The 24,084-nt window shown below is 47.7% G+C and overlaps 2 protein-coding genes across 13 annotated transcripts in view; one reads left to right on the forward strand and one right to left on the reverse strand.

The window, feature by feature from the left end:
• The window catches only part of BCAR3 (BCAR3 adaptor protein, NSP family member), a 206,437-nt gene that overhangs the window by 178,423 nt on the left and 3,930 nt on the right, over nucleotides 1-24,084 (forward strand). For 9 of the 11 annotated variants that reach the window (XM_060302637.2, XM_060302644.2, XM_060302641.2 and 6 more), the window contains 7 exons: nucleotides 948-1,390; nucleotides 4,594-4,697; nucleotides 5,836-6,488; nucleotides 11,590-11,705; nucleotides 15,500-15,671; nucleotides 18,354-18,465; nucleotides 23,772-23,984. In XM_060302637.2, coding sequence (XP_060158620.1) covers nucleotides 948-1,390; nucleotides 4,594-4,697; nucleotides 5,836-6,488; nucleotides 11,590-11,705; nucleotides 15,500-15,671; nucleotides 18,354-18,465; nucleotides 23,772-23,984 — 1,813 coding nt within the window. The other 2 variants (XM_060302651.2, XM_030868697.3) reach the window with 2 other exon arrangements.
• Nucleotides 17,829-24,084, reverse strand: part of FNBP1L (formin binding protein 1 like) — a 143,208-nt gene continuing 136,952 nt past the window's right edge. The window contains exons 19-20 of one of the 2 annotated variants that reach the window (XR_009564680.2): nucleotides 23,548-23,724; nucleotides 17,829-18,643 (exon numbers count right to left, since the gene is read on the reverse strand). The gene's annotated coding sequence lies outside the window, so the exon portion shown is untranslated. The remainder of the gene's footprint in view (nucleotides 18,644-23,547; nucleotides 23,725-24,084) is intronic. The other variant, XR_009564681.2, reaches the window with a different exon arrangement.

The following is a 24,084-nucleotide window of genomic DNA, read 5'->3' on the forward strand; positions in this document are numbered from 1 at the left end:
ACAGATGATGTAAACTGAGTGTAACTTGTCCATGTAACTTGTCACCCAGACGAGCCGGAATGCAAACCCAGGCAGATTAGCTACAGGAACAACCATACTACAACACAGTATAAATTCTCCTTTTATTATAAACATCAGCATCATTATAGCTAGTGATTTTTTTAGCATCTGCTATGTTCCAGGCACTGTACTAGTGCTTTGCATATAGTATGTATGCAGGTATATAATCTTCCCAATAACATTGTGAGATGAGAGACCTGGCCCTCTTTGTTCCAGGCCCTCCAGAGTAATCGGTGTGCCCAGAACCACACTCAAGGGTCGATTCCACAGTGCCTGGACTCCACCTGCATGTGGACCCTCCTCCCCTATCGACCAGGCCTGGAGAGGGGTGTCTTAGGAGAGGGCTCTGAGGGTGACTCGTAGATGACAACAAACACCCTCCTCCAATTGTTGGGGGAAGGGGGAGAATCAGACCCACCAGACACAAGTTTTCTTATGTATTTTCCATCACTTCATATCCTTCAGGTCTGCATAAATATCATCTTCTTGTGATACCCTCCTAACCACAGTATTTAAGAGGACAGCCCTCATCCTGATTTACTTCTTCCTTAACTTGACAACATCTGACATACCGTACCTGTTGCTTGTTTGTCCTCACTAAAATAGAAGCTGTCCACTAAAAACAGAAGCTCTGAGGCAGCGGGGACTCTCGTGGGCTTCATTCACTGCTGTAAACGCAGTGCCTACAGTAGTACTTGGCACATAGTAGGTGATCAGCAAATAGCTCTTAAATGAATTAGTGGGTCTTCTAAGAATTTGGCGTTTGATAAAGAGCCGACTGAGGAAGAAGAGACATAATAGCATTGTCCTCTGTTGGCCCAAAGAAGTGGGGAGCAGCGCAGCTAAGCTTGCCTTGCCTACTCCTCACGCACCGTTTTGTCCCAAAGGTGTCAGAAAACCTCGTGCAGCGAGACGGTGACTTCCTGGTTCGTGATTCTCTGTCCAGCCCCGGAAACTTTGTCCTGACCTGCCAGTGGAAGAACCTCCCTCAGCACTTCAAGATCCGCCGGACGGTCCTGCGGCTCAGTGAGGCCTACAGCCGAGTGCAGTACCAGTTTGAGATGGAGAGCTTTGACTCCATCCCTGGCCTGGTGCGCTGCTATGTGGGCAACCGGCGGCCCATCTCCCAGCAGAGCGGAGCCATCATCTTCCAGCCCATCAACAGGACGGTGCCCCTGCGGTGCCTGGAGGAGCAGTACGACACCTCCCCCAGCCAGGCCCAGGAGGGCAGCCTCGTCGATGGAAGGCCGGACGTGGCCAAGAGGCTGAGCCTCACCATGGGCAGCCCCCAGGCCCGAGAGCAGGGCTTGCCCAGGGGCAACCTCCTCAGGTGGGTCAGGGCCTCCTGGGTCGGTGTTGGGAGTGTGGGGGACCCTCTGGCCGGGACCAGGCTTAGCTAGGCGGGCGTGCTCCCCCAGGAGCAGAAGAACCATGAACGACGTTAAGAAGAATGTCAAGTGTCATTGGAATTACTGTCACAAGGCAGTGCGTGATTAGTTCCCAATTGAGTTGGTGCCAAAAATAAATGATGCAGTTGCTGAGGAAGGGGACGGCTGACTGGGAGAGACCTCCCAGCGAAGGAGGTAAGGATTCCGGCTAGTCTGAAGGCTAGGGAAAATGTGGATAGATGCTGCAAAGGGAAGGGTATTCCCAGGGAGGGAGGGGGCTCAGCATGAGCAGAAGAGTAGAGTTAGAAAAGGGGCGAGTGTTGCTTGGAGTGAGGAAACTGGTGGAGCTGGAACACAGGGTGCAGCTGTGCAGGGGGCTGGCAGGGGGAGGTTTAGGGAGGTGACTGACCCCCACCAGATCGGGGAGACCTTAATGTCAGGCTAGGGGATTGGAGGAGCCTCAGAGACTCAATGTGGGGGACGGGATGTCCTAAGAATTGGACGGGACAGCGCTGTGCGAGAGGAGTGAGGAAGGGGAGGGCAGGGATAGCAGCTAGTGAGCCGCGGAGGGTCAGGCTGTGCGGGTGGGGTAGGGCGAGGGTCAGGAGACTCAGAACCAGCCTTCCCCAGGCTCTTCTGCATGAGGGGAAGGTGGAGAAGGGCAAGTCAGATACCGTGGGAGGGACCGGAGAGCGTGGACTTCGGAGGAAAAACCAATTGTTCCATCTGAGATGCGACTGTGGGCTTGCTGAGGGCCAGTGTCCAGCAACAGTTCTGGGGTTCAGGAGGGAAGTTAGGCCTGAAGGCTTAGATGAAGGCTTGATCCAAAGGGAGAGGGTGTTTGACTAGGTCGGAACAGACAAGATTCCTAAGACAGGAGACGTCAAGAGCCCTGGGGCTGCAGTCTGACCCTCGGGGAATCTCGGGGAGAAGAGTTCAGAGAAGCGGAGGCCGCGCTGAGGCGCCCCGCTGTCAACTATGAGTGGTGTGCCCTGTGTTAATACAGGACCTGTCTCTCATGGAGAGAGGAGGCCTTGTGCCTATTATCTAGCTGTCAGGACAGGAAAGCAGGCAAGAGGCAGGCATGGGAGGGTCCCGGCCCCTCAGTTACACGGGTCCCCTTCTCCGGCTCCCTGGCGTCCAAGCTTGCACAACACATTTTCTTCCACTCACTGGTTTTCTTTCTGGGCCAGGAGAAAATGTCATGAACTGTAATCTCTAGACTGCAAAAATTCAGAAGCAAAATACAGGACTCTGGGTAATACGAATGACGGCTGTGTGCTACTAGGAAGCTCTGGTAGATGTTAGTCAGCGTCTGGCGGTGGACCCTGCCGCCTGCCCTCCAACGCTGACCCTGACCTGGTCAACCCTGGACAAGCTACTTACCTGCCTTGGGCCTCCGTTTTTTGGAAAGGTGGGGCTTTTGAGGGTTAAATGGTTTAAGATCTGCAAAGTGCTTCGAACAGTGCCGGCCCATAGAAAGTGCTAGGTGAGTGTTCATAATCCTAGTACTTATTGTTTTCTGGAGAGCAGTAGAATGCAGGACTCAGGGCAGTTGCAGGGAAGGAGGCAAGAGCTGACATTTAGAAATTCTCCTTTTCATGGTAATAAGATCGGAAGTGAGATCCCTTAAAATATTAAAAGGGGGCCTCTCCTGTTTCTTTCGTGGTGGGCGGGGGTTGGCTGCTGAACTGGTGAGCAGGCAGTCAGTGTCGTGAACAGAGCCAGGATGACCCACAGAACCCCTGCCAGGAATGGTGCTGGGGAGGAAGGCCGCCTGGTCAGCCCTCAGCAGCCTGGATTTAAAATACAGATTTTTGTGTTTTTTTTTTTTAAAGATAAGAAATAAAAGAAAGGCTGAGAAAGTCACTAAGTCGATGTTACAAACTTAACAGAGCCACTCTTCGGATTGCCCTTTGAGAGCAGAGCTCCCTAAGCCTTGTCACCCATTGGCACAGGTTGCAGGCTCAGAGACGCCTAATGGTAGGGGTGGCGTGGGCTCAGCACGGAAGATGCCCCGAAGCCCCGCCCCTCCGCGTCAGCGGCTCCACACCTTCCCTGACGTCGGGCCTGCTGGTTGGCTACCCGCCGCCGGCATAGGCGTGCGCTCTGCCAGGTTGCATTCCGGGCCGGTGATGGGGCCCTGGTGTCCGACCGCTGGCGGTGATCACTGCTTAAATATCGCCTCGCTGAAGCTACTGCCTTTTGGAATTTGCCCTCTGCCCTGCTTTATCTCTGAGGGGTTGCTGGAATTTCTCTGTTGCTGGAAGTTTGGGGTGGTTTGTTTTGTTTTATTTCTTTGGTGCTTGCAAAGGTAGGAAAGAACTTGGCGATGTCTGTAACATAAGCTTGTCGGGGACGTTGGAGAGGGGGAGGCCGATTAAAGTTCATTACGACTTGGCTGGTGCAGTGCTTTCTGTCTTAGCAAAAGAGAAATTCTGTTCTTTGGTGCTAATTAGAGAAATTCCCAGTCTGGACTGGCAAGGGACAGAGGAATGCTAGCTGATCTTGTTGTTTCGTTCCACCTTTCCCTGTGCGGCTGTGCTCCGTGCCTCGCAGCCGCTGCTTGGTGACCCCGCCAAGTCCCTTTTCCCAACTCGTCCCGAGGAGGCTGGCTGTGGGATCCTCCTAGATGCGTAGGACAGACTCCTCGGGCAACCCTGCAGGTTATCTGGGGGACGCTGAGATTTGCACTGAAATGGAAACTGCCCCACAGCTTCCTTCCTAACCGTGGCACTGTGAGGCCCGGTGGAGAATGCATGTTAGTTACACAAGTCTTTCCTTCTGGGTCTGTAAGTAATTTTAGGCACCGTTAAAAGTACACATTCCAGTTCATCAGATTTTCCTGAGAGTATCTTGAAACCTTTACCCTGATCTGCTCAACAGGATGGAAAGGCTCAGAGGAGGCAGCCTAGGACCTAACTGGATTGGTCCTGGGGAGACAGGGTCGGAGCCCACGGCAGAGTCACATACTAATCGCCTCCATCAGTAATTTCCACCCTCCACCAGACATTCCTTTACTCTTAGGCTGTGCGGGAACACTCTCATTCTGAGCAATCTTTTTTTTTTTTAAACTTTCCATGACGTTGCCTAAAGGTTTTACGATTTAATGACATGTTCCTGCCCCACTTGTCTTTTGCTTCAGAAATAGAGAGAAGAGTGGTAGCCAGCCAGCCTGCCTGGATCACATGCAGGACAGAAGAGCCTTGTCCCTCAAAGCCCACCAGTCGGAAAGTTACCTGCCAATTGGTAGGTCTTTGGGAAATTGGGAGGGAGAGGGTGACAGTGTTTCCCTGACTTCCTTCAGGCTGCTTCCCCTGCCCCATCTGGTCACGTAATTTGGGAATGACAGAAGACTCCATGTCTGCAGGCTGTAGGATGAGGGGTTTGTAGAACTCTATCCAGATGCAAATCACTGAGCTGGACGCTTTATGGGCGCTAGCTTTTAAGCCTCATAACAAGCCTTCAAGGTGGGCATGGTCATCGTCTTTGTGGCTGAGAAAACTGAGGCGCAGATATTAAGTGATCTGCCTAGATTCTTCTGTCTAGTAAGTGGTGAAGCCAGCATTTGAACCCAGGTTTCCTGATTCTAAGCCCAGTTGCTAACTGGTGGTCTTCATAACGAATGCACCTCCCCCTTAGCCTCCTCCCTGGGCAGATGGTGAGTGGGTCAGTCCTGGGGCTCCTGGTAGAGACCCCTCTTCCTCTCCATTCTCCTGCCACAATCAGAAGAGTGAGATGGTATGGAATGTGGGGAAATCAAGTAAGCAATTATCTTAATAGGTGACGGGATTGTTTTTCATTATTTTTGTAACTGACCTTCCTTGGGGAACCACAAGTTGATTTTCCTGCTGCCCCTTTGTAAACTGCTTGGATGTGGGTTATCTCAGTGTCTTTTTCTCCCTTCCCCGTGTGTCTCTGTCTCTTTCTTAAAGCTGGCTGGGATCCACCCTGGCTTTGAGAGTGAATCAGGCCCCCCCCACCCCCCGCTTTATGCTATGTGGCTAGAGACTTGTGTTTTTTAGGGCAAGGTTAGATTACTCACTGCCCTCCAAGCTCAATGTAGTTCCCTGTTCTGCCTGTACTAACCTTCTGTGACCATAAAATGACATTGCTGCCCAGCTGTCGGTGGTCGCTGGGATTTAGAATTCCCCCAGAAGTGGGGTGGGGCCATCTTAGCCCTTGACATGCTCTAGACTGCTCATGCTCTAGACTGCTCTAGACTGCTCTAGATCGGGCCTGCGGTGGTCATACTGACTTATCTTTTGTGGGTAAAAATCAAAATCCTAGGGCCTGAAGTGAGGGCCAGGAGCTGTCACTCTAGTTTTGTCCGTTTCATGTTTTTCGCACAGCTGAGCTTTTTCTGACCCTCTCTTATCCTCCACAGGTGGTAAGCTGCCCCCTCAGTCCCCAGGTGTGGGCACAAGACCCTGCCCAAACTCACCGGTTTTTAGGACAGGCAGCGAGCCCACCCTGAGCCCAGCCGTGGTTCGGAGGGTCTCCTCGGACGCTAGGGCAGGGGGGGCGCTGAGGGGCTCAGACAGCCAGCTATGCCCCAAACCGCCCCCCAAGCCCTGCAAAGCGCCCATGCTCAAGGCTCCCCGGTCTCCGTCCACCTGGCTCAACTCGGAGGCCAACTACTGCGAACTGAACCCAGCCTTGGCCGCAGGCTGCGATGGGGCAGCACGGCCGCCCTTCTGTGCCCAGGACAGCTACGTGGACCTGCTGACCGCCAAGCAGAACGGCGGGCCGGCTGCCCGGAACTCTGACACCAGCTACTTGATCCTTGATGACGATGATGGGGCAAAGCCTTGGGAGCCGCTGCCGACCCAGAGGGACAAGGGGCAGGAGGACGAGGGTACATTCGTGACACCCCTCCTGGAGACTGCCTCCTCCTTCAAGCCCAACGACCTTGAGTCGAAGCTCCTTCCTCCTGAGAACAAGCCCCTGGAAACCGCGATGCTGAAGCGTGCGAAAGAACTGTTCACCAACAACGACCCCAAGGTCATCGCCCAGCACATGCTGAGCATGGACTGCAAGGTAGGTGCCCGGCGGGTGGGTTTGGTCAGACTGCCGAATGTTTGGAAGGGGGATCTATCTAGGCCTCATTTTGCCTTACCTTGTGACTGCTTTGCTCACAGGAAAACTCAGATGATAACCTGGGTGTGGGGATTTACTTAAGGGGTGGGGACTACAGGCCGGGACAACCCTTGCCCAGGCAGGAAGCTTGTACAATTCACCTGAGACAGAGGGACACAGGCTGCTACCCAGGGCCGTGCCTTCCCTCTCCCACCCCTGCTGTGTCCTTCTCCCAGCTGGCGTAGATTTTCAAGTTCTCCCACAGCCTCAACTCCATCAGAACTGGTGAAGGCAAGTCCAAAGAAGAGTAGATTGTAGATGAAAATGTAGTTTCTGGAGTAGCAGAGCCTTGGTTGTTTTTATTTTCATTGTACATGCTATATATGTACATTATATATTTGTTTTATTGTTACAAAAATGGTCTTTAGGATAAACTTTTTTTTTTTTTTTTTTTTTTTTTTGCGGTACACGGGCCTCCCACTGTTGTGGCCTCTCCCGTTGCGGAGCAGAGGCTCCAGACGCGCAGGCTCAGAGGCCATGGCTCACGGGCCCAGCCGCTCCGCAGCATGTGGGATCTTCCCGGACCGGGGCACAAACCCATCTCCCCTGCATCGGCAGGTGAACTCTCAACCACTGCGCCACCAGGGAAGCCCCAGGATAAACATTTTTAAAGTTACTTGCTCAATTTAGAAAAATTATAAAATACAATTATAAGATACAATTTTAGAAAAATTATACAATACAGATTAAGAGAAAAGAAAAACTAAATGTCACACAAAATCCAGCTTCTTGGTGATCACTATTGTTAACATTTATTCTGCAAATAGGTACATGTAAATAATAATTGCATGCATATCTATTTGTTTACCACAGAAATGGCACAGGTCTATACATACCATTCCAAACCCTTTTTGTCTTCCATCGAACAACATTGTCATGACTATGTTTCCATGTGACTACATAAATCTGTGTTTACATCATCATCATTTTTGATAGGAAGCATTTCTTTTAGATATGGGTGGCTTTTGTTCATAGCTGGCCCCAAGACAACCTCATCCTTCAGAGAGAAATTTCTAGAAAGTAGGTGTTTAAGGCTGAGGTGTGCTTAGCCCATGCCTCAGTATAAGGAGACAGATCCCTTCATTTGAGCAACAGATAAGGACTTAGAGAGATTTAAAGTCCTTTTTCATTTGTAGCTCAGTGGAGTCAATTAGCTTCAAAGATCAGGGCTTATTGAGGAATTGGGTTTTCCTAAATAAATTTCCTGGGTCATGAATCATGGCAGGAAATCTAATCTCCGAGTACTCCCCCAGTGAGTTCCTCAGTTGATGGAAGCTCACGGGGGCGCAGAGGGCCTCCCAATGTTCCTTAATGAGGAACGTTAAGCAGGTGCTGGCTGCTCTGGGGTGAACAGTCTGGGGGGCTGCCAGGAAAGGGGCTGTGTTGGAAGAACAAGGGCTGTTCCCGTGGTTGGCTGGGTGTCCTTGGGCAGTGCCCCAAGCGGTCAGATAATTTGCCTTGTTAAGACCTTACCTCACTTTAATGTGAGCTAAACCTGTTTGGGCAGGAAGAGGATTTAGGTCTCCTGTTCCAGCAAGTAGCTCTCATCCTGGGCCCTGGATCTGAGAGCAGAACCACACCAATAGCCCAGGAGCCTGGCGTGAACCTGTCTGGGTTCTCCATGGAGGAAGCTCCTTGTGGGACCATGGGTCCGGGTTTACAGAACAGCCTAATTTCCAGGAGGAAATGAATCCTTCCCTGTTGTGGCCTCAGGCGGGGCTTGGTGGTAGTCTAGGAGGAGGTGAGATGCCTGACCACCCTTTGCAGGAGAGTCTGGAACCTTCCCACTGCCTTGGAAGTCTGTTCTCAACTGAAGGAATGTGCAGCCTGCCCTCCTTCTTGTTCTGTTTCTCTGTTTGCATTTTGTCCTCCTGGTGAGGGTCCCACTCCCCTGTCTGCCTTCAGGCACCCCTGGAAGAGGGGCTGGACAGATCCCCCAAGCAGCGAGGCAGAGACCTGAGCAGGAGCCCCCTGACTGACCCCCGTTCCCAGCCCCCAAGGGCAGGCTGTTAAGTCCTCCTTCCTCCCTCCAGAGTCCCCTGCCATTTCCTTATTCTCTTCCTGAACCACTGACTTCAGGGCTTTGCCAACAAATCACGCACAACTAGTGTCTGTAAGAGGGAAACAAAACAAAGGCTGTTGTTACTGACTCTAAATGCAACCAGATGGGGCCACCAGAAGCCGAGAGCAGGCGCTGGGCAGCATCTGGGGCCCAAGTGCTGGTTCCCACCTGTGCACAGAGCCTGGGGTATCAGGACAGGTGGATGGCCCTGAGCGCCTGGAGGCTGCCTGCCCAGCAGTGTGAGCCCCTCCCCGGGCTGAGCCCCTCCCACCCTGCAAAGGGGCACCGCCTTGGCCTCACTCACCTGCTGGGCTCTGCAGAAGCTAGAAGGGAGGCCCAGCGGCCAAGGGCCTGGCCTCTGGGGATGAACTGCCTGAGTCTAATGCCACCTCCCCCTGCCTCTCGGTGTCTCTAAAAGGAGAACAATGCCATAGCCCAGCTGGTTGTGAATACTAAAGCCGTCATACCATGCCTGCCCCAGAGTGAAGCTAAGTAAGTGTTCACTAGTGTTCTGTACTGAGCCTTGGTTGAGCACCAACCGTGGGCCAAGCCAGGCCAGGTCATGGTGGGAGAGGCAGGAGCGACAGTGACACAGAAATTCAGACCACAGCCCAGGTGGGAAATGCTCTGCAGGGAAAAGCACAGGACCTGCAGGGCCTCTGGGGTAGGGTCTTAAACATAGGGGAGGGAGGGAATCGGGGTGGAGATGTCTGAGATGAGTTTTGAAGGCTGAATAGGAGTTGGCCTGATGAAGAACACAAAAGGCATCTTCCAGGTGGCAGGCAACACACACGTGCGGAGACTCAGAGGTCAAAAGCCGTGGGGGGAGGGGTTGGTTTATGGAGGATTCACCCTGTATGGGTGGTGAAGGGCACATGGGGTCAGCTGGGGGAGGGCCTGGGGTCTTTCCTTCTTGTTTTTAAGTCTACTTTTAGGCTCGTGCCAGGTTGCTGCCTTCAAAGAACTTTGCAGTTCAGTGAGGGAGACAGGCCCGTAAGAGCACAGTGCAAATCAGAGTCCTCTGCAGAGGACAACAGACATGGATAGTGGAGCCAGGCAATCTCATTTCTATGGAGAAGGTCCCTGGCAGCTGGGAGGAGAGCAGGGCCAGGCCCCTCTCAGGGCTCCCCTGGGTCACTGCAGCAACTCCCGAGGCAATGGGATAAGGATCCAGCAGAGTGCTGAGATCCTGCAAAGCTAGGATGGCTGAGATCAGAAGAACAGAGGGTGGCTAGAATAACTCATCGTGGGGCATTGATGTCACCCTGCACTGCCGGGTCCAGCTCATAGTAAATCCTCTACAAGTGTTCATCCCTCCTCTGCATCTCTGAGCTGCACGGCCCCAGGCTTTTCCAGGAGACCTAATCCAGGCTCTGCACTGTGACCTCACGACAACGCCCTTGTTCCATAGCTCAGCCTTGGGGCAAGCAGGTGTCAGCATTTCCTGGTAATACGTCAGGAAAGTGACCAGGGGATCGCACGTTTACACTGAAGGAAAACAGACTGGAAAGGAAAACAGCTTCCAGAATAAAACTGAGTCAATGACAAGCCTTTGACTCTTGTTACACAGAGTGTGCATGAATTGGATGTGTTGGGTTTGGAGGCTCTGACAGGACAGGTGTCTAAACAAGCAAGCAAAATGTGTGTGATTGCAGGTGGCCGGGGTGTGCGTCAGGGCTGTCTTGTCATGGTCAAGGTGTAAATCTCTTTCCAGAGATCTGGCCGGAATTCTTCCCCCTTCCACGTGGCCAAGGATTCACAACTTGACTTTTTTAAATAGCTGGGGTTTTAGGGCCATTTGATCCTTGGCAAAGTCTTTGAGAAAGGTGAACTTAGCCGTTGTGTTAGAGAAGGGGAAACTGAGGCCCAGAGAGCAGAGTATGAATCCTGCATCCTATTCTGGAGTCTGTGCTGGACAGTTCATCCCCGGGGCTGACAGTGGTGCCTCTGCTCAGCCACAGAAGTTAAGGGTCAAGGTTAATAATATCAGCTGAACTTCCAGATGTTTTTCGTGGCCTGTTATGAAGACACCTGGACTGTTCATATACCCGGGATAATTATAGTTGAGGACAACACTGGCTCAAGGAGAGGGATTGTCCCGCGCCTGCCGCGTGTCCAGGGTTGGTTTGACCCACTGTATCTGCTAGTTGCACTGTTAGTACATCAGTGCTCTGTGAGTGTCACCAGCCCCGTTTGAGAGACGGCCTAACTCAGTTGTAGTATTTGGAGGTAGCATGTAATAACCATAAGTGGTCAACTAATACCTGATTCCAATAAGCTGTGATCACACACTAGAATTGAGATGGGGAGAGCTGGCTGGGACAAACAAACCAGATTTCCTTTAAGGAAGACCTCTCGGGGTGGTGGAGGGGAGAAGTGGGTGTGTTTGAGGCCTCGGGTTTCAAATCGCTATACACGTTTCTAATGGTTTCCAGACGTACACTGCGTTTCCTGAGCCCAGGAGAGGTGTAATTAAGGGTAATAGGAGCCAGCCCTGCCGTTAAGTGAGAACATGCACGGCAGAGCCTGCAGCAGAGCAGCATTTGGACGCAGCTCTGCTTTTCCACTGCAGGGGATCCATTTGCTGTGTGCACACACAGCCCTGCTGTTGGCAGCAAAACATCACAGCAGGATCCAGCCTGTGTTAGACAAAAGCTTGAAGAACTGTACCATTCTCTGACCGGGCAGAAACACCAAATCTGCAGACTTTGCAGAACAATCTAGGTGCTTTCCTCCCAGGTTTTACATTCCAGTATGTGTATTAAAATCCTCCAAATATATTAAAACTGTATCCTAAGATGCCACTGCTTAAAAAGAAATGCAACAAGTCAAGTGCATCCACACTGTTCCAGTTGAGTGTATTTCTTTCCATGTGATAAATTCGTGATTGCAGCAAGCCCACGTCCTGGTCCAGTTCATTTCAACCTGTGTTCTTGACAGGTCGCGAGGATACTTGAAGTCTCTGAAGAGATGAGGAAGAACATGGGCATGAGCTCAGGGCTGGAGCTCATCACCTTGCCTTATGGCCACCAGCTGCGCCTGGACATCATCGAAAGGTGAGCAGTGCTGCTCTGCGTTTACGGCACTTTCAACTCCACAGGCTGCACAGCCACAGGTTTCAGAGCTGGGAGAGGCCAGGCACCCACCACCCCAGTTCTGCCTCGCTTGAGGGCGGGTGGCCCAGAAGCCGTAGCCAGAGAATTCCTGGAGAAGCTCAAAGAGACAGCAAAGAGGAAGTCAGGGAACAGAGAGCACGTTCCCGTCCCTGCTCCAGGAGCAGGTGGAGGAGCGGACAGACGACCCGCCTGGGAGCACAGCTCACCACGGCCCCTGCCAGCCTCGGGTGGGAGCAGTACTGCAGGCAGGCGGAGCACGGACGCCGTACCACCTCCAGCCCGGCTCACTGAGCTGCGGCCCCCTTGTCTCCGGAGTTCAAGACTGCTTTAGGAATTAAGTGGGAGTTTGTGGGGGAGTTGGGAAGAACAGAGTCTGAACAATGTTTTCTCTGAAGGGAGGGCAGATGGGGGATCAGAGGTCAGGGGATGACGGAACTCAGGCCCCGGCCTCTGAAGCATCACTGCCCTCTTCTCACAAAAAGCCAGGGCCCTGGCTGTCCATTAAAACCCACTCACTTGAACATCAGATATTGAGAAATTAGAAAGATAGAAGTAGTGAGGCATGTTTTTAAGAAAAGAAGCACTAGACTAGATTCTCATATTACCATAGAAGTTGGCCTTTTCGACACAAAAGAAAAGATAGTTTTTTGTGTGTGAGACTATCTTGTTATCTTAAGTTTTCTGTTTCTCCAACCAGGTTCCCAATTGCCACAACACACATGCGGTCTTTAATGGACAGCCAGGGCCCTGGCTTTTTGTGAGAAGAGGGCAGGGGTGATTCAGGGGCCGGGGGCCCGAGTGCCGTCATCCCCTGCCCATGGCTTTCCGTGATGTTCTGGGTCACAGCGCTGTCCAGTACAGCAGCACTCTGTGATGGCAGAAATCTCATTACAGCAGCCACTAGCCACATGTTGCTACCAGGCACCTGAAATGTGGCAACTGAAGGATGCAGTGTTTTATTTTACTGTGTACTATTTTAAGTGTAAGTAGCCACATGTGGCTAGTGGACAGTGCAGTCCTAGGCTGTCAGCCCCTAGAAAGTGAACATTGTATTTTAAATAGGTTGGGAGGGTCGATAACAGCTGCTTTCAAGGTTACCTGACTATGAAGCAGATAAAATGGCTCCAATACTGCTATTGCCTTGGCTTCACAGCCACAGATGCAGCCCGTAGGAAACATCGAGAGTACCAAATGGAAGACTTCTGGGAGGCAGGAGGACAGGAAATGGCCCCTGATGCCTTTGATCAGAGGCCAGGGTGGGTGCTTGTTGGCCTGTTGTTCAGTGTCTTCGGGCAATTGTAGGTCCAACTTCCGAATTTCCCTACTTTCCCTGCTCAGACTGTTCTAGATGCTAGCCCCGCTCTCCAGGCGTCCTCCTCCCTCCCCATGCCGCAGGGGCCTGGCTTCTCATTTCCACTAACTTTCCCTCCTTCCTGGTCTGGGTCCGGTGGTCATCATTTACACAGAGACAGCTGTGCTGCCATGCGTCCCAGCTTCTCATGTGATACATTTCAGCCTGAAAACTCCCCAGTCGCAGGCCTTATTTTATCAGTGTCATTAGGTGTGTTGGGCATGGATTCTAGGCCCAGGCTGAGGTCAGCAGGCTTGAGGCTTCTCTCTGGGCTATTTTCTGACTTCCACTCTTGTCTACATCCGTTTCCTCTTTCTCCTGATTGCCGCCTGCCTGGGGTCTGGCTCCTTGGCTTGTTTCCTGTTCAGGGCTGACCTGTAGGATCTACCTGCTAGGGCTTGGAGGGCTGTTTTCTCCATTACAGTGTGTTTACTAAATAAAGGCCAAGGTTGTAGCAGTCCTGCAGGATCAAATGACATGATTGTGTTTGAGAATTGAATACAAACTACCCTTCATTTTAAACTTACCACTTCACCCATTCCAAGCCTAGCAAGCAGAGATATCCTTCGTATAACGTTTAGTGCCTCCCCCTGCCGACCCCGGGAGCTTCTGCTGTAGGGCCGCCTTGCTGAGCTGGTTTCCTCGTGGTGGTGTATGCAGGAGGCTTGAGGCAAATGTTGGTTAAACGAATGGATATAATTACGCAAATAGCTGTTGATATAATGCCAGGTCTTAAAGAAGTAGAGAGCCTGTCTTTTATTAAGGGCCACTAAAACATAGGAAAAAACACTGAATTAAAGTTGAAGGCAACATGGGAAGTTAGTTTACTACTAAACATCTAAAATGTTTGGCTCAACCTTAACAGTTTGCAAATGGGTAACAAAACTCTTCAATAAGTACAACAGATAATAAAAATATACTTTAAGCCTATTTTAGGATCCATTAATTAGGAAAGATAGGAAATCAGCAAAAAAGATAAAGAAAAAGGAAAGAGAGGCCAACAGGCAAAAGGGACCAAGATACAGAGGAAGAGATGCACATATAGATACAATTTTAGTAACTACTATTTGCTGGGTGCTGTGGTGCCAGGCGCCTTAATTATCTTTACACACACACAGTCTTTCTCCCAACAACCCTTGTTCCCATTTTAGAGATGAGGAAATGGGGGAGTAGAGCAGTCAGGTAACAGCCTAAGGTCACACTCAGAGCAAGCACACCGCATACCCACATGTGCAAACACTCACAGACAGCAGAGCCCGTTACTGATTTAACAATCATTAGAGAAACTAGTAATGCTAAGCACTAGATGAATCACACCTCTCTTTGCTCTAGAAGAGTGAGAGAGACACCAGCACATGTGGGCACAGAGAGAAGCATGGTCTTGGAGTAACATCCTTAACTGTGAACTTTCAGGACAAGGTGGCCCAGTTTCAAAGGCAAAGTCTTATTGTTTCGACTATCGCTTTGAATCAGGGCTTCACCTCCAGCACTGTACCAGCGTCTGGAGAAATTTACCTGAGGCTACTCTGGCCCAAGGCAGGAACTCCTGGTCCACAGGAGGAAGGAGAGGCGGGTTTACAGGCTGTGCTGCTGCCACCAGGAAGGAGACCTCTCTGCGACCCCATTCATATTGGTCCCATTGTCTGTAGACAAAAGACCATTCTGCTTCCTGTTTTGGGTCTGCGAGGTTGACCTGTGTAGTTCAGGATGAGAAAAGGGAGGATTGTTGGCAGATACAAGATTTCAATTTTATTAGGTCTGACCTTACAGGGATGTCCTGCTGGTCCACTGTTGAGTCTTTGTCCACATCTCCATTCCCTTTCTGGCCCCTTGACCGGAGCCACAGACACTCTCTTCTTAGCTCCTCATTTCTTTCTTTGTTCTGACATCCATGTCGTCTTCCTGAATCAAGCATGTTCTCTCATTTTTCTGTCCCTTGCATCCTCCAGTCCAGGGGGCTCAGTGGAGGTGGCCCAGGGCTTCCCTGAGGAAGGGATTCCCCAGTGTGTTGGGGGACCTGGCGTCTCCGCAGACCTGTCATGGTGGAAGGTACAAGGAGCCACTTGCACTTCTGAGCAGCTTCACCCCAGGAGGGCCCTCTTCACATCCCCTGCTCCAGGGCTGAACAGCCCTGTGCTGGGGCATCTGTCTTTTTTGACTCTCCATAGGACACCCACTGAGGCCTCCCCGGGGCCCTGCTGCAGTCAACCTGATGGGGGCGATCTCTCTGTTGAAATCAGCAAGCAAACCGGCTGAGCTGCCAGTACATCTCAGGGCGATAGCAGCAAACGGTGGAAAGCCAGTCCTTGCCCTGGCCCATTTGGTTTCGTTTCCTCTTAGTCCTGTTGGCCCTGGGCCTGACTGCTGTTTTCCTCCCTCTCAGACACAACACGATGGCCATCGGCATTGCGGTGGACATTCTGGGCTGCACGGGCACTTTGGAGGACAGAGCAGCCACCCTCAATAGGATCATCCAGGTGGCAGTGGAGCTGAAAGACTCCATGGGGGACCTCTATTCTTTCTCGGCCATCATGAAGGCCTTGGAAATGCCGCAGGTAAATTCTCGCTTGCTTTGTGCGGCCCTGTGGGCCTGCGTGTACTTAATGTTCTGCAAAGTGGTCTGCAAGCCCATGCTTAGCAAATCACAGATGATTTTAATTAACCTCAAAAGGTAAATCGTATCTTAGTGAAAGCTGCTTTAATTAGGGGGCAAACAAGAGCAGTGTCCCAAGTATTTTGGCTCTGTTTTTAAAAACAGCAGATAATTGCTGACAACCTACACTTTCTCTTTGATATACGGTAAGAAGAGTCATCCTCAGGAACTATAGATATTCCTGAAGGACCAGTTAGGATGATCACGTCTGGCGTGGGTGTGTTGTATAAGAAAGAGGCTGCTTCTGTCTGGGTCACCGGACGTGCGGGCAGTTTGGGGTAATGACTGACAAACTGGGACGTTTGGGGAACTGATCTCTAAGAATCCCTAGAGTGATTTATCTCAAAGTATGTTCCTCAGATCACCTAAAACAGACTCTGCTGTTAAAAAATTCAGATTCCTGGCCCATCTGCTATATAACCCCCTAAGCAGAGTTTCTGAAATCAGGCACTTTGAATTTATCTGCTTTGACAGACTGTTCTTAGGAGGAGGGTCAAAACTGAAAACCTGTCTTTGAAGTCAAATGGACCTCACAGAGGAAAGTGGTCCTGTTGTCTTGACGGCTAGGAGTCAGCTTTCAGACTTCCGTCATGTTAAGCCCTAGGTACTCGGCGACTTCGAGTATGAGACCACAGTCCCACAAGCCCAGTGTGCAACCCCTAACACCAAAAGCGCAGCTCATTTAGCTTGTCTGTTTCACAGCCACAGATTGTCTCTGAAATCCTGCCGGGTGCTCACTGAACATCCACCATTGCCACTGGGGCACTGTTGCTAAGTCAGGGCATGTTAGGAACATAATTTCCTTGCACGAAAGCGAGGTCACCTTTCAAACAAGAAGCTGAAAAACCTCATGCTTTCACCAGGAAATTTTGAGAGGGGTCAATGCCAATTATCATATACCAAGAGCTTTCAAAATTCTTTAGATGCACTGGAACTGTATAGGGGTGATATTTGAAATAAGCAAGTTCAGCCATATTTTCATGATATACTGACTTCTGCTATACTAACAGGAGTTATAATTTTTCATTTGGGTGTTTTTAATTTACATCATATTTATTTCCTCTTATCCAAAACTGCCTATAATTTTGAGGGCTAACAGGCTAGCTGTATGCATAGGCCCCCCAGCCCAGAGCTTTCTCCGAGAGTAGTGAAGGAGGTGTTTTGTGGCATTAACAAGGTTGCTGTCCATGACATCAAACTCAGCAATTAGGGACTTACCCCAAAGCACCTAAACATGCCTTTATAGATGGCTGCCTCCCCCCCCCGCCACAGCAGCATCAGACTCCTCCCTTCTGGAGTACTTCAGCAATGAGGGGGCAGAGTCCTCTAGGGTGTTCAGGGCCCTGCTTGGGGAGGGGAGTGGCAGGCCTAGGAAAAACCCGAGAGGAGTCATGTCATTTCTGTGCGCCATCATCTAAACCTGCTCCTTCTCTTCTCAGCTTCTGGGGTCAAGAGGGAGCATCCAGGAGATGGGCCTAGCCCAGAGACAAGGGCTCCTTTCAGAAAGGCGGACGCTTCAGGGAGGGGGAAGAGAAGAGAGGGCGGGGTGGTAGGAGGCCAGAGGAAAAACAGCCACATCCTTTCCTTCCCAACAAATCTGCTGATGGTGATCCTTTCTCACCTTCCTCTTAGAATACACAGGGAGCTCTTAGAGCCCAAGGAAATGAATTTCAGCTCCTCCATTTAGCAGCTGTGAAACCTTGAGCAAGTTACCTAATCTCTTCTGTTTTCTGACCTGTAAAATGAAGCCAAAATACCTGCCTCACAGGGCATGGTGAGGATTAAATGAAATTCCTCAAATACCTGACAGAGTTGGCTCTCATTCCATAAATATTAGTTCCCTTCCCTCCTTCCTTGTTTCATGTAGAAAAGGTCAGACACGGGCTTGCTGGTTTTAAGGTGTGAGTGGGGGACCATTTATCTAGGGCAGTCAGAGTCAGTGGCATATGTTGGTTTTGACTAAATTGTTCCCAAAGAAATGAAAAGGAATGAGTAGTGGCATCATATGGTCTAGGCAATTTTCCACGTCTCAGACTTTATTACTTACAAGTAACATTAAAATGCTGTATGTCATATTCTACATCCTTACATCAGTATAACCTCTATGGAGGACAGTTGGCAACTCCTATCAAAACTCAAAATACATGTATTTTTTGACGCAGTAGTTCCACTTCTGGAAATTTATCCTCCAGATATTTGGTAATAGAAAAATATGTTTAAAGCGCTTATCTACAGGAAACTAGTTAAACTATGGTTTATGCATAAATGGAACACTAGGCAAAAGTTTAACAAAACAAGACTGTTCTATGCTGTTTTATATGTACTTACACGGAATAATTTCCAAACAATGAACAGAAAAATATGTGTAGTATGATACGCATTTATTGTAAAAGGTGTGTGTGTCTCATGGGTTATTAGAACAATGTGGAGCAGGGTCGGGGCGGGGATTAGCTTTTCTCTCTACACTCCTTTCAACTGCTTTGAGTTTTTACCATGTACCTCTATCATCCATTCCAAAATTTAAGCAAAAAGGTAGTTTTAAAAAGAGCCTTTTCCAAAACGATAACACCTTTCTTTCTTCCAGATCACAAGGTTAGAAAAAACGTGGACTGCCCTGCGGCACCAGTACACACAAACCGCCATCCTCTATGAGAAACAGCTGAAGCCTTTTAGCAAAATCCTGCACGAAGGCAGAGGTGAGCACAGGATCAGGACAAGGGGGTCTGGTGGCAGCTCTGGCAGTGTCATATCTGTTCTGGTTTGATTGAAGCATTTAGCAGGGCATATTATGAGGCTCTCAGTTATGTGCAGGACTGTTGATGGGTCACCAAGGCTTTTATCAGATGACAGCATCGCTTTGTAGGTCTGCAGTTGCTAAAACAAGACATAGGCTACTAGTTACCTTATTTTGTGCTTAACTTTATAAATTGAGGTGTAATTTACATAACATTATATTAGCTTCAGGTGTACAACGTAATGATTTCATATTTGTATATGTTGCAAAATGATCACAATAAGACCAGTTAATATCTGTTACCATACATGGTTACAAAACGTTTTTTTTTCTTCTGATGAGAACTTTCAAGATCCACTCTGCTAGCTACTTTCAAATATGCAATACAGTATTATTAACTATAGTCACCATGCTGTACATTACATCCCCCAGGACTTATTCACTTTATAACTGGAAATTTGTACCTTTTGATCCCCTTCATCCATTTCACTTCTCCCCCTACCCCAACTCAGGCAACCACCAATCTGTTCTCTATATCCATGAGCTCAAAGGGTGTTTTTGTTTTTTTTAGGTATCACATGTAAGTGAGCTCATATGGTATTTATCTTTTTCTGTCTGACTTATTTCACTTAACATAATGCCCTCAAGTTGCATTCATGTTGTTACAAATGGCAGGATTCATTATTTTTTAATGGCTGAATAATAGTCCATTGTGTATATATGTATGTGTGTGTGTGTGTGTACACACACATGCATCTTCTTTTTTTACTGAAGTTATAATTGATTTACAATGTTGTTAGATTCTGATGTACAGCAAAATAATTCAGTTATACATATATATGTATCATTTTTCATATTCTTTTTCATTATAGGTTATTACAAGATATTGAATGTAGTTCCCTATGCTATAAAATAGGACGTTATTTATCTATTTTAGATATAGTATTTTTTTTATAAATTTATTTATTTTTTGGCTGTGTTGGGTATTCATTGTTGCACTCAGGCTTTCCCTAGTTGTGGTGAGCAGGGCTACTCTTGCTTGCGGTGCATGGGCTTCTCCTTGCGGTGGCTTCTCTTGTTGTGGAGCACAGGCTTCAGTAGTTGTGGCATGTGGGCTCAGTAGTTGTGGCTCATGGGCTCTAGAGCGCTGGCTCAGTAGTTGGGCACGGGCTTAGTTGCTCTGTGGCACGTAGGATCTTCCCGGACCAGGGTTCAAACCCGTGTCCCCTGCACTGGAAGGCGAATTCTTAACCACTGCACCACCAGGGAAGTCCCTATATATATGTACTTTGTATCTGCTAATTCCAAACTCCTCATTTATCCCTCCCCTTCTTTCCCCTTTGGTAAACATAGATTTGTTTTCTATTACTGTGAGTCTGTTTCCATTCCGTAAATAAGTTCATTTGTATCATTTTTTTTAGATTCCACACATAAGTAATATCATATATTTGTCTTTGACACACTTCACTTATGAAGTATGGTAATCTCTATGTCCATCCATATTGCTGCAGATGGCATTATTTCATTCGTTTTTATGGCTGAGTAATATTCCATTGTGTGTGTGTGTGTGTGTGTGTGTGTGTGTATACCACATCTTCTTTATCTACTTATCTGTCGATGGACATTTAGGTTGCTTCCATATCTTGGCTGTTGTAAATAGTGCTGCTGTGACCACTGGGGTACATGTATCTTTTCGAATTAGAGTTTTCTCTGGATATATGCCCAGGAGTGGGATTGCTGGATCATATGGCAACTCTATTTTTAGTTTTTTAAGGAACCTCCATACTGTTCTCCATAGTGGTTGCACTAATTTTCATTTCCTCCAACCATGTAGAAGGGCTCCCTTTTCTCAACACCCTCTCCAGCACTTATTATTTGTGACTTTTTGATGACGGCCATTCTGACCAGTGTGAGGTGATACCTCATTGTAGTTTTGATTTACATTTCTCTGATAATTAGCAATGTTGAGCATCTTTTCATGTGCCTATTGGCCATCTGTATGTCTTCTTTGGAGAAATGTCTATTTAGGTCTTCTGCCCATTTTTTGATTGGGTTGTTTGTTTTTTTGTTATTGAGTTGTATGAGCTGTTTGTATATTTTAGAAATTAAGCCCTGTTGGTTGCAGTGTTTGCAAATATTTTCTCCCAGTCTGTTGGTTGCCTTTTCATTTTGTTTATGGATTCCTTTGCTGTGCAAAAGTTTATAAGTTTGATTAGGTCCCATTTGTTTATTTTTGCTTTTATTTCTATTGCCTTGGGAGACTAAGAAAACATTGCTATGATTTATACCAGAGAATGTTTTGCCTATTTTCTCTTCTCAGAGTTTTATGGTGTCATGTCTTATATTTAGGTCTTTAAGTCATTTTGAGTTTTTGTGTATGCTGTGAGGGAATGTTCTAAGTTCATTGATTTGCATGTAGCTGTCCAGCTTTCCCACCACTTGCTGAAGAGACTGTCTTATCTCCATTGTGTATTCTTGCCTCCATTGTCAAAGATTAATTGACCATAGGTGTGTGCGTTTATTTCTGGGCTCTGTATTCTGTTCCATTGATCCATATGTCTGTTTCCATTACCATGCTGTTCTGATTAATGTAGCTTTGTAGTATTGTCTGAAGTCTGGGAGGATTATGCCTCCAGCTTTGTTCTTTTTCTTCAGGATTGCTGTGGCAATTCTGGGTCTTTTGTGACTCCATATAAATTTTACAATTATTTATTTCTAGTTCTGTGAAAAATGTCATAGGTAATTTGATAGGGATCACATTAAATCTGTAGATTGCTTTGGGTAGTATGGCCATTTTAACAATATTAATTCTTCCAGTCCAAGAGCATGAGTCCACATCTTCTTTATCCATTCGTCCATTGATGGACATTTAGGTTGGTTCCATGTCTTGGCTTTTACAAATAATGCTTCAGTGAATGGGGCAGGGAGGTGGTGCATGTATCTTTTCAAATTAGTGTTTTTGTTTTATTCAGGTAAATACCCAGAGGTGAAATTGCTGAATCATATGACAGCTCTATTTTTAACTTTTTGAGGAACCTCCATTTTCCATAGTGGCTGCACCAATTTACATCCCCACCAACAGTGCCCAAGGGTTCCCTTTTCTCTGCATCCTTGCTAAAACTTGTTATTTGTCTTTTTTATAACAGCCATTGTAACAGATGTGAGATGATATCTCATTGTGATTTTGATTTGCACTTCCCTGATGTAGCTGTCCAGTATTCCCAACACCACTTATTGGAGAGACTGTCCTTTCCTCAGTGTATATTCTTGGCTACTTTGTCACAAATTGACCATATGTGTGTGGTTTTGTTTCAGGGCTCCCTATTCTGTTCCATTGATATATGTGTCCGTTTTTATGCCAATACCATGCTGTTTTACTATAGCTTTGTAATGTAGTGTGAAATCAGGGAATGTCATGCTTCTAGCTTTGTTCTTTCTCAAGATTGTTTTGGCTCCTTGGCATCTTTTGTGGTTCCACATAAATTTTAGGATTGTGTTTGTTCTGTTTCTGTGAAAAATGCCATTGGAATTTTATAAGGATTGCACTGAATCTATAGATTGCTTTGGGTAGTATGGACATTTTAACAATATGAATTCTTCCATTCCGGGAGCACAATATCTTTCCATTTATTTGTGTCGTCTTCAATTTCTTTCATCAATGTCTTACAGTTTTCAGTGTACAGGTCTTTCATCTCTTTGGTTAAATTTATTCCTAGGTATTTTGATCTTTTTGATGTAATTGTAAATGGAATTATTTTCTTAATATCTTTCTGATAGTTTGTTATTAGCATATGGAAATGCAACAGGTTTTTGTATACTTTGTATCCTGCAACTTTACTGAATTCGTTTATTCTAACAGTTTTTTGGTGGAGTCTTTAGGGTTTTCTATATATAATAGGTCATCTGCAAATAGTAATAGTTATACGTCTTCCTTTCCAGTTTGGATGGTTTTCTTTCTTTTTCTTCCCTAATTACTCTGGCTAGGACTTCCAATACTATGTTGAATAGAAGTGGTGAATAGTCATCCTTTTTTTCCTGATCTTAGAGGGGAAGTTTTTAGCTCTTCATCATTGAGTATGATGTTAGCTGTGGGCTTGTTATATATGGCCTTTATTATGTTGTTGTACATTCCCTTTATTCCCACTTTGTTGAGTTTTTATCATAAATGGATGTTGAATTTTGTTAAAAATAATTTGATCATCTTAGTAGATGCAGAAAAATCATTTACCTTTCTTTTATTAATGTGGTATATCATAATGATTTGTGAATGTTGAGCCATGCTTGCATCCCTGGAATAAATCCCACTTGATCAATGTATATGATCCTTTCAATGTACTGAATTCAGTTTGCAAATATTTTGTTCAGGATTTGTGGATCTGTGTTCGTCACAGATATTGGCCTGTAATTTTCTTATCTTGTGGCATTACAAAGGTTACAGTCCAATAGGACCCATGGGCATAATAAGCCCCATTGGCCATCAGAGCTAGGCAATTTAGAGGTGTCCTCTGGAGGCAGCTGGAGATATTGGAATGCCGGACAAGGGTATGAGCTACTTTCTGGGATATATGAGTTAGGTGGAGCAAGGCAGAGGGAGAGCACAAAGGTTGCGTCATCCATTAACCTCCATTGCTGAGAGAGCCTCATAGGTCCCAGTTGTTTGCCAAACCAGAAGCCTGCCTCTCGGGCTAAAGCTTTAAGATTAGCAAATGAGCCTCATTTGCATAATGTCCAGGCACCTCTCAATTGGCTGCCTCTGCACTGAGCCTTGGGGCAGGTGAGTCCAAGCTTGCAAGCCCTTTAAGACCTGTTTCTCAGATGATTATAGCCTTGTGGGTCTTGCAGACATGAGTACTGTTGGTTTTCAAAGTTAGATGTTTTGGGGGCTTATCTTTCAGGTGCTGGTCTTAAAAGCTGGGGTACCCCATGTGGGGTTCAAGCCCTTTGCTCCTCAGGGAGAAGCACCAGGTTTTGAGTTCCCTCCCGATTGTGGGTCACTGTGCCAGGGGTGGGGTTTATAGAGAGACAGTCTCCCAGCCTCTCTTACCTGCTCTGATGTCGACCTTCTCTCATTTATGCATTCGGACAGTTATTCAGACAGTTTTTAGTTTTTTTCCAGAGGCAGTTGCTCCATATTTAGCCACAGATTCAGTGTGTCCACAGAAGGAGGTGAGCCCAGGACACTCCTAAGTTGCCATCTTCAACTGGAGCTCTTTGCGCTTAACTTGGAAAGAAAGCATGACGTGGAAAACTTTACCCCTTGTTTTTCAGAGTCTACGTGTGTTCCCCCAAACAATATATCAGTCCCACTGCTGATGCCTCTTGTGACCTTAATGGAGCGCGAGGCTGTCACTTTTGAAGGAACTGACATGTGGGAAAAAAACGACGAAAGCTGTGAGATTATGCTGAACCATTTGGCAACAGCCCGACTCATGGCAGAAGCTGCAGACAGCTACCGGATGAATGCTGAGAGGATCCTGGCAGGTAAGAGCTGGTTTCGGTAAGCTGTCTACTCTGCACCGTAATTGGAATGAAGGAATGAAAAAGCATGGGTGCTCTCAATAAGAAAGAGACCAAGTAGGAA

This window comes from Globicephala melas, chromosome 1, assembly GCF_963455315.2.
Source record: "Globicephala melas chromosome 1, mGloMel1.2, whole genome shotgun sequence".
NCBI lineage: Eukaryota > Metazoa > Chordata > Mammalia > Artiodactyla > Delphinidae > Globicephala > Globicephala melas.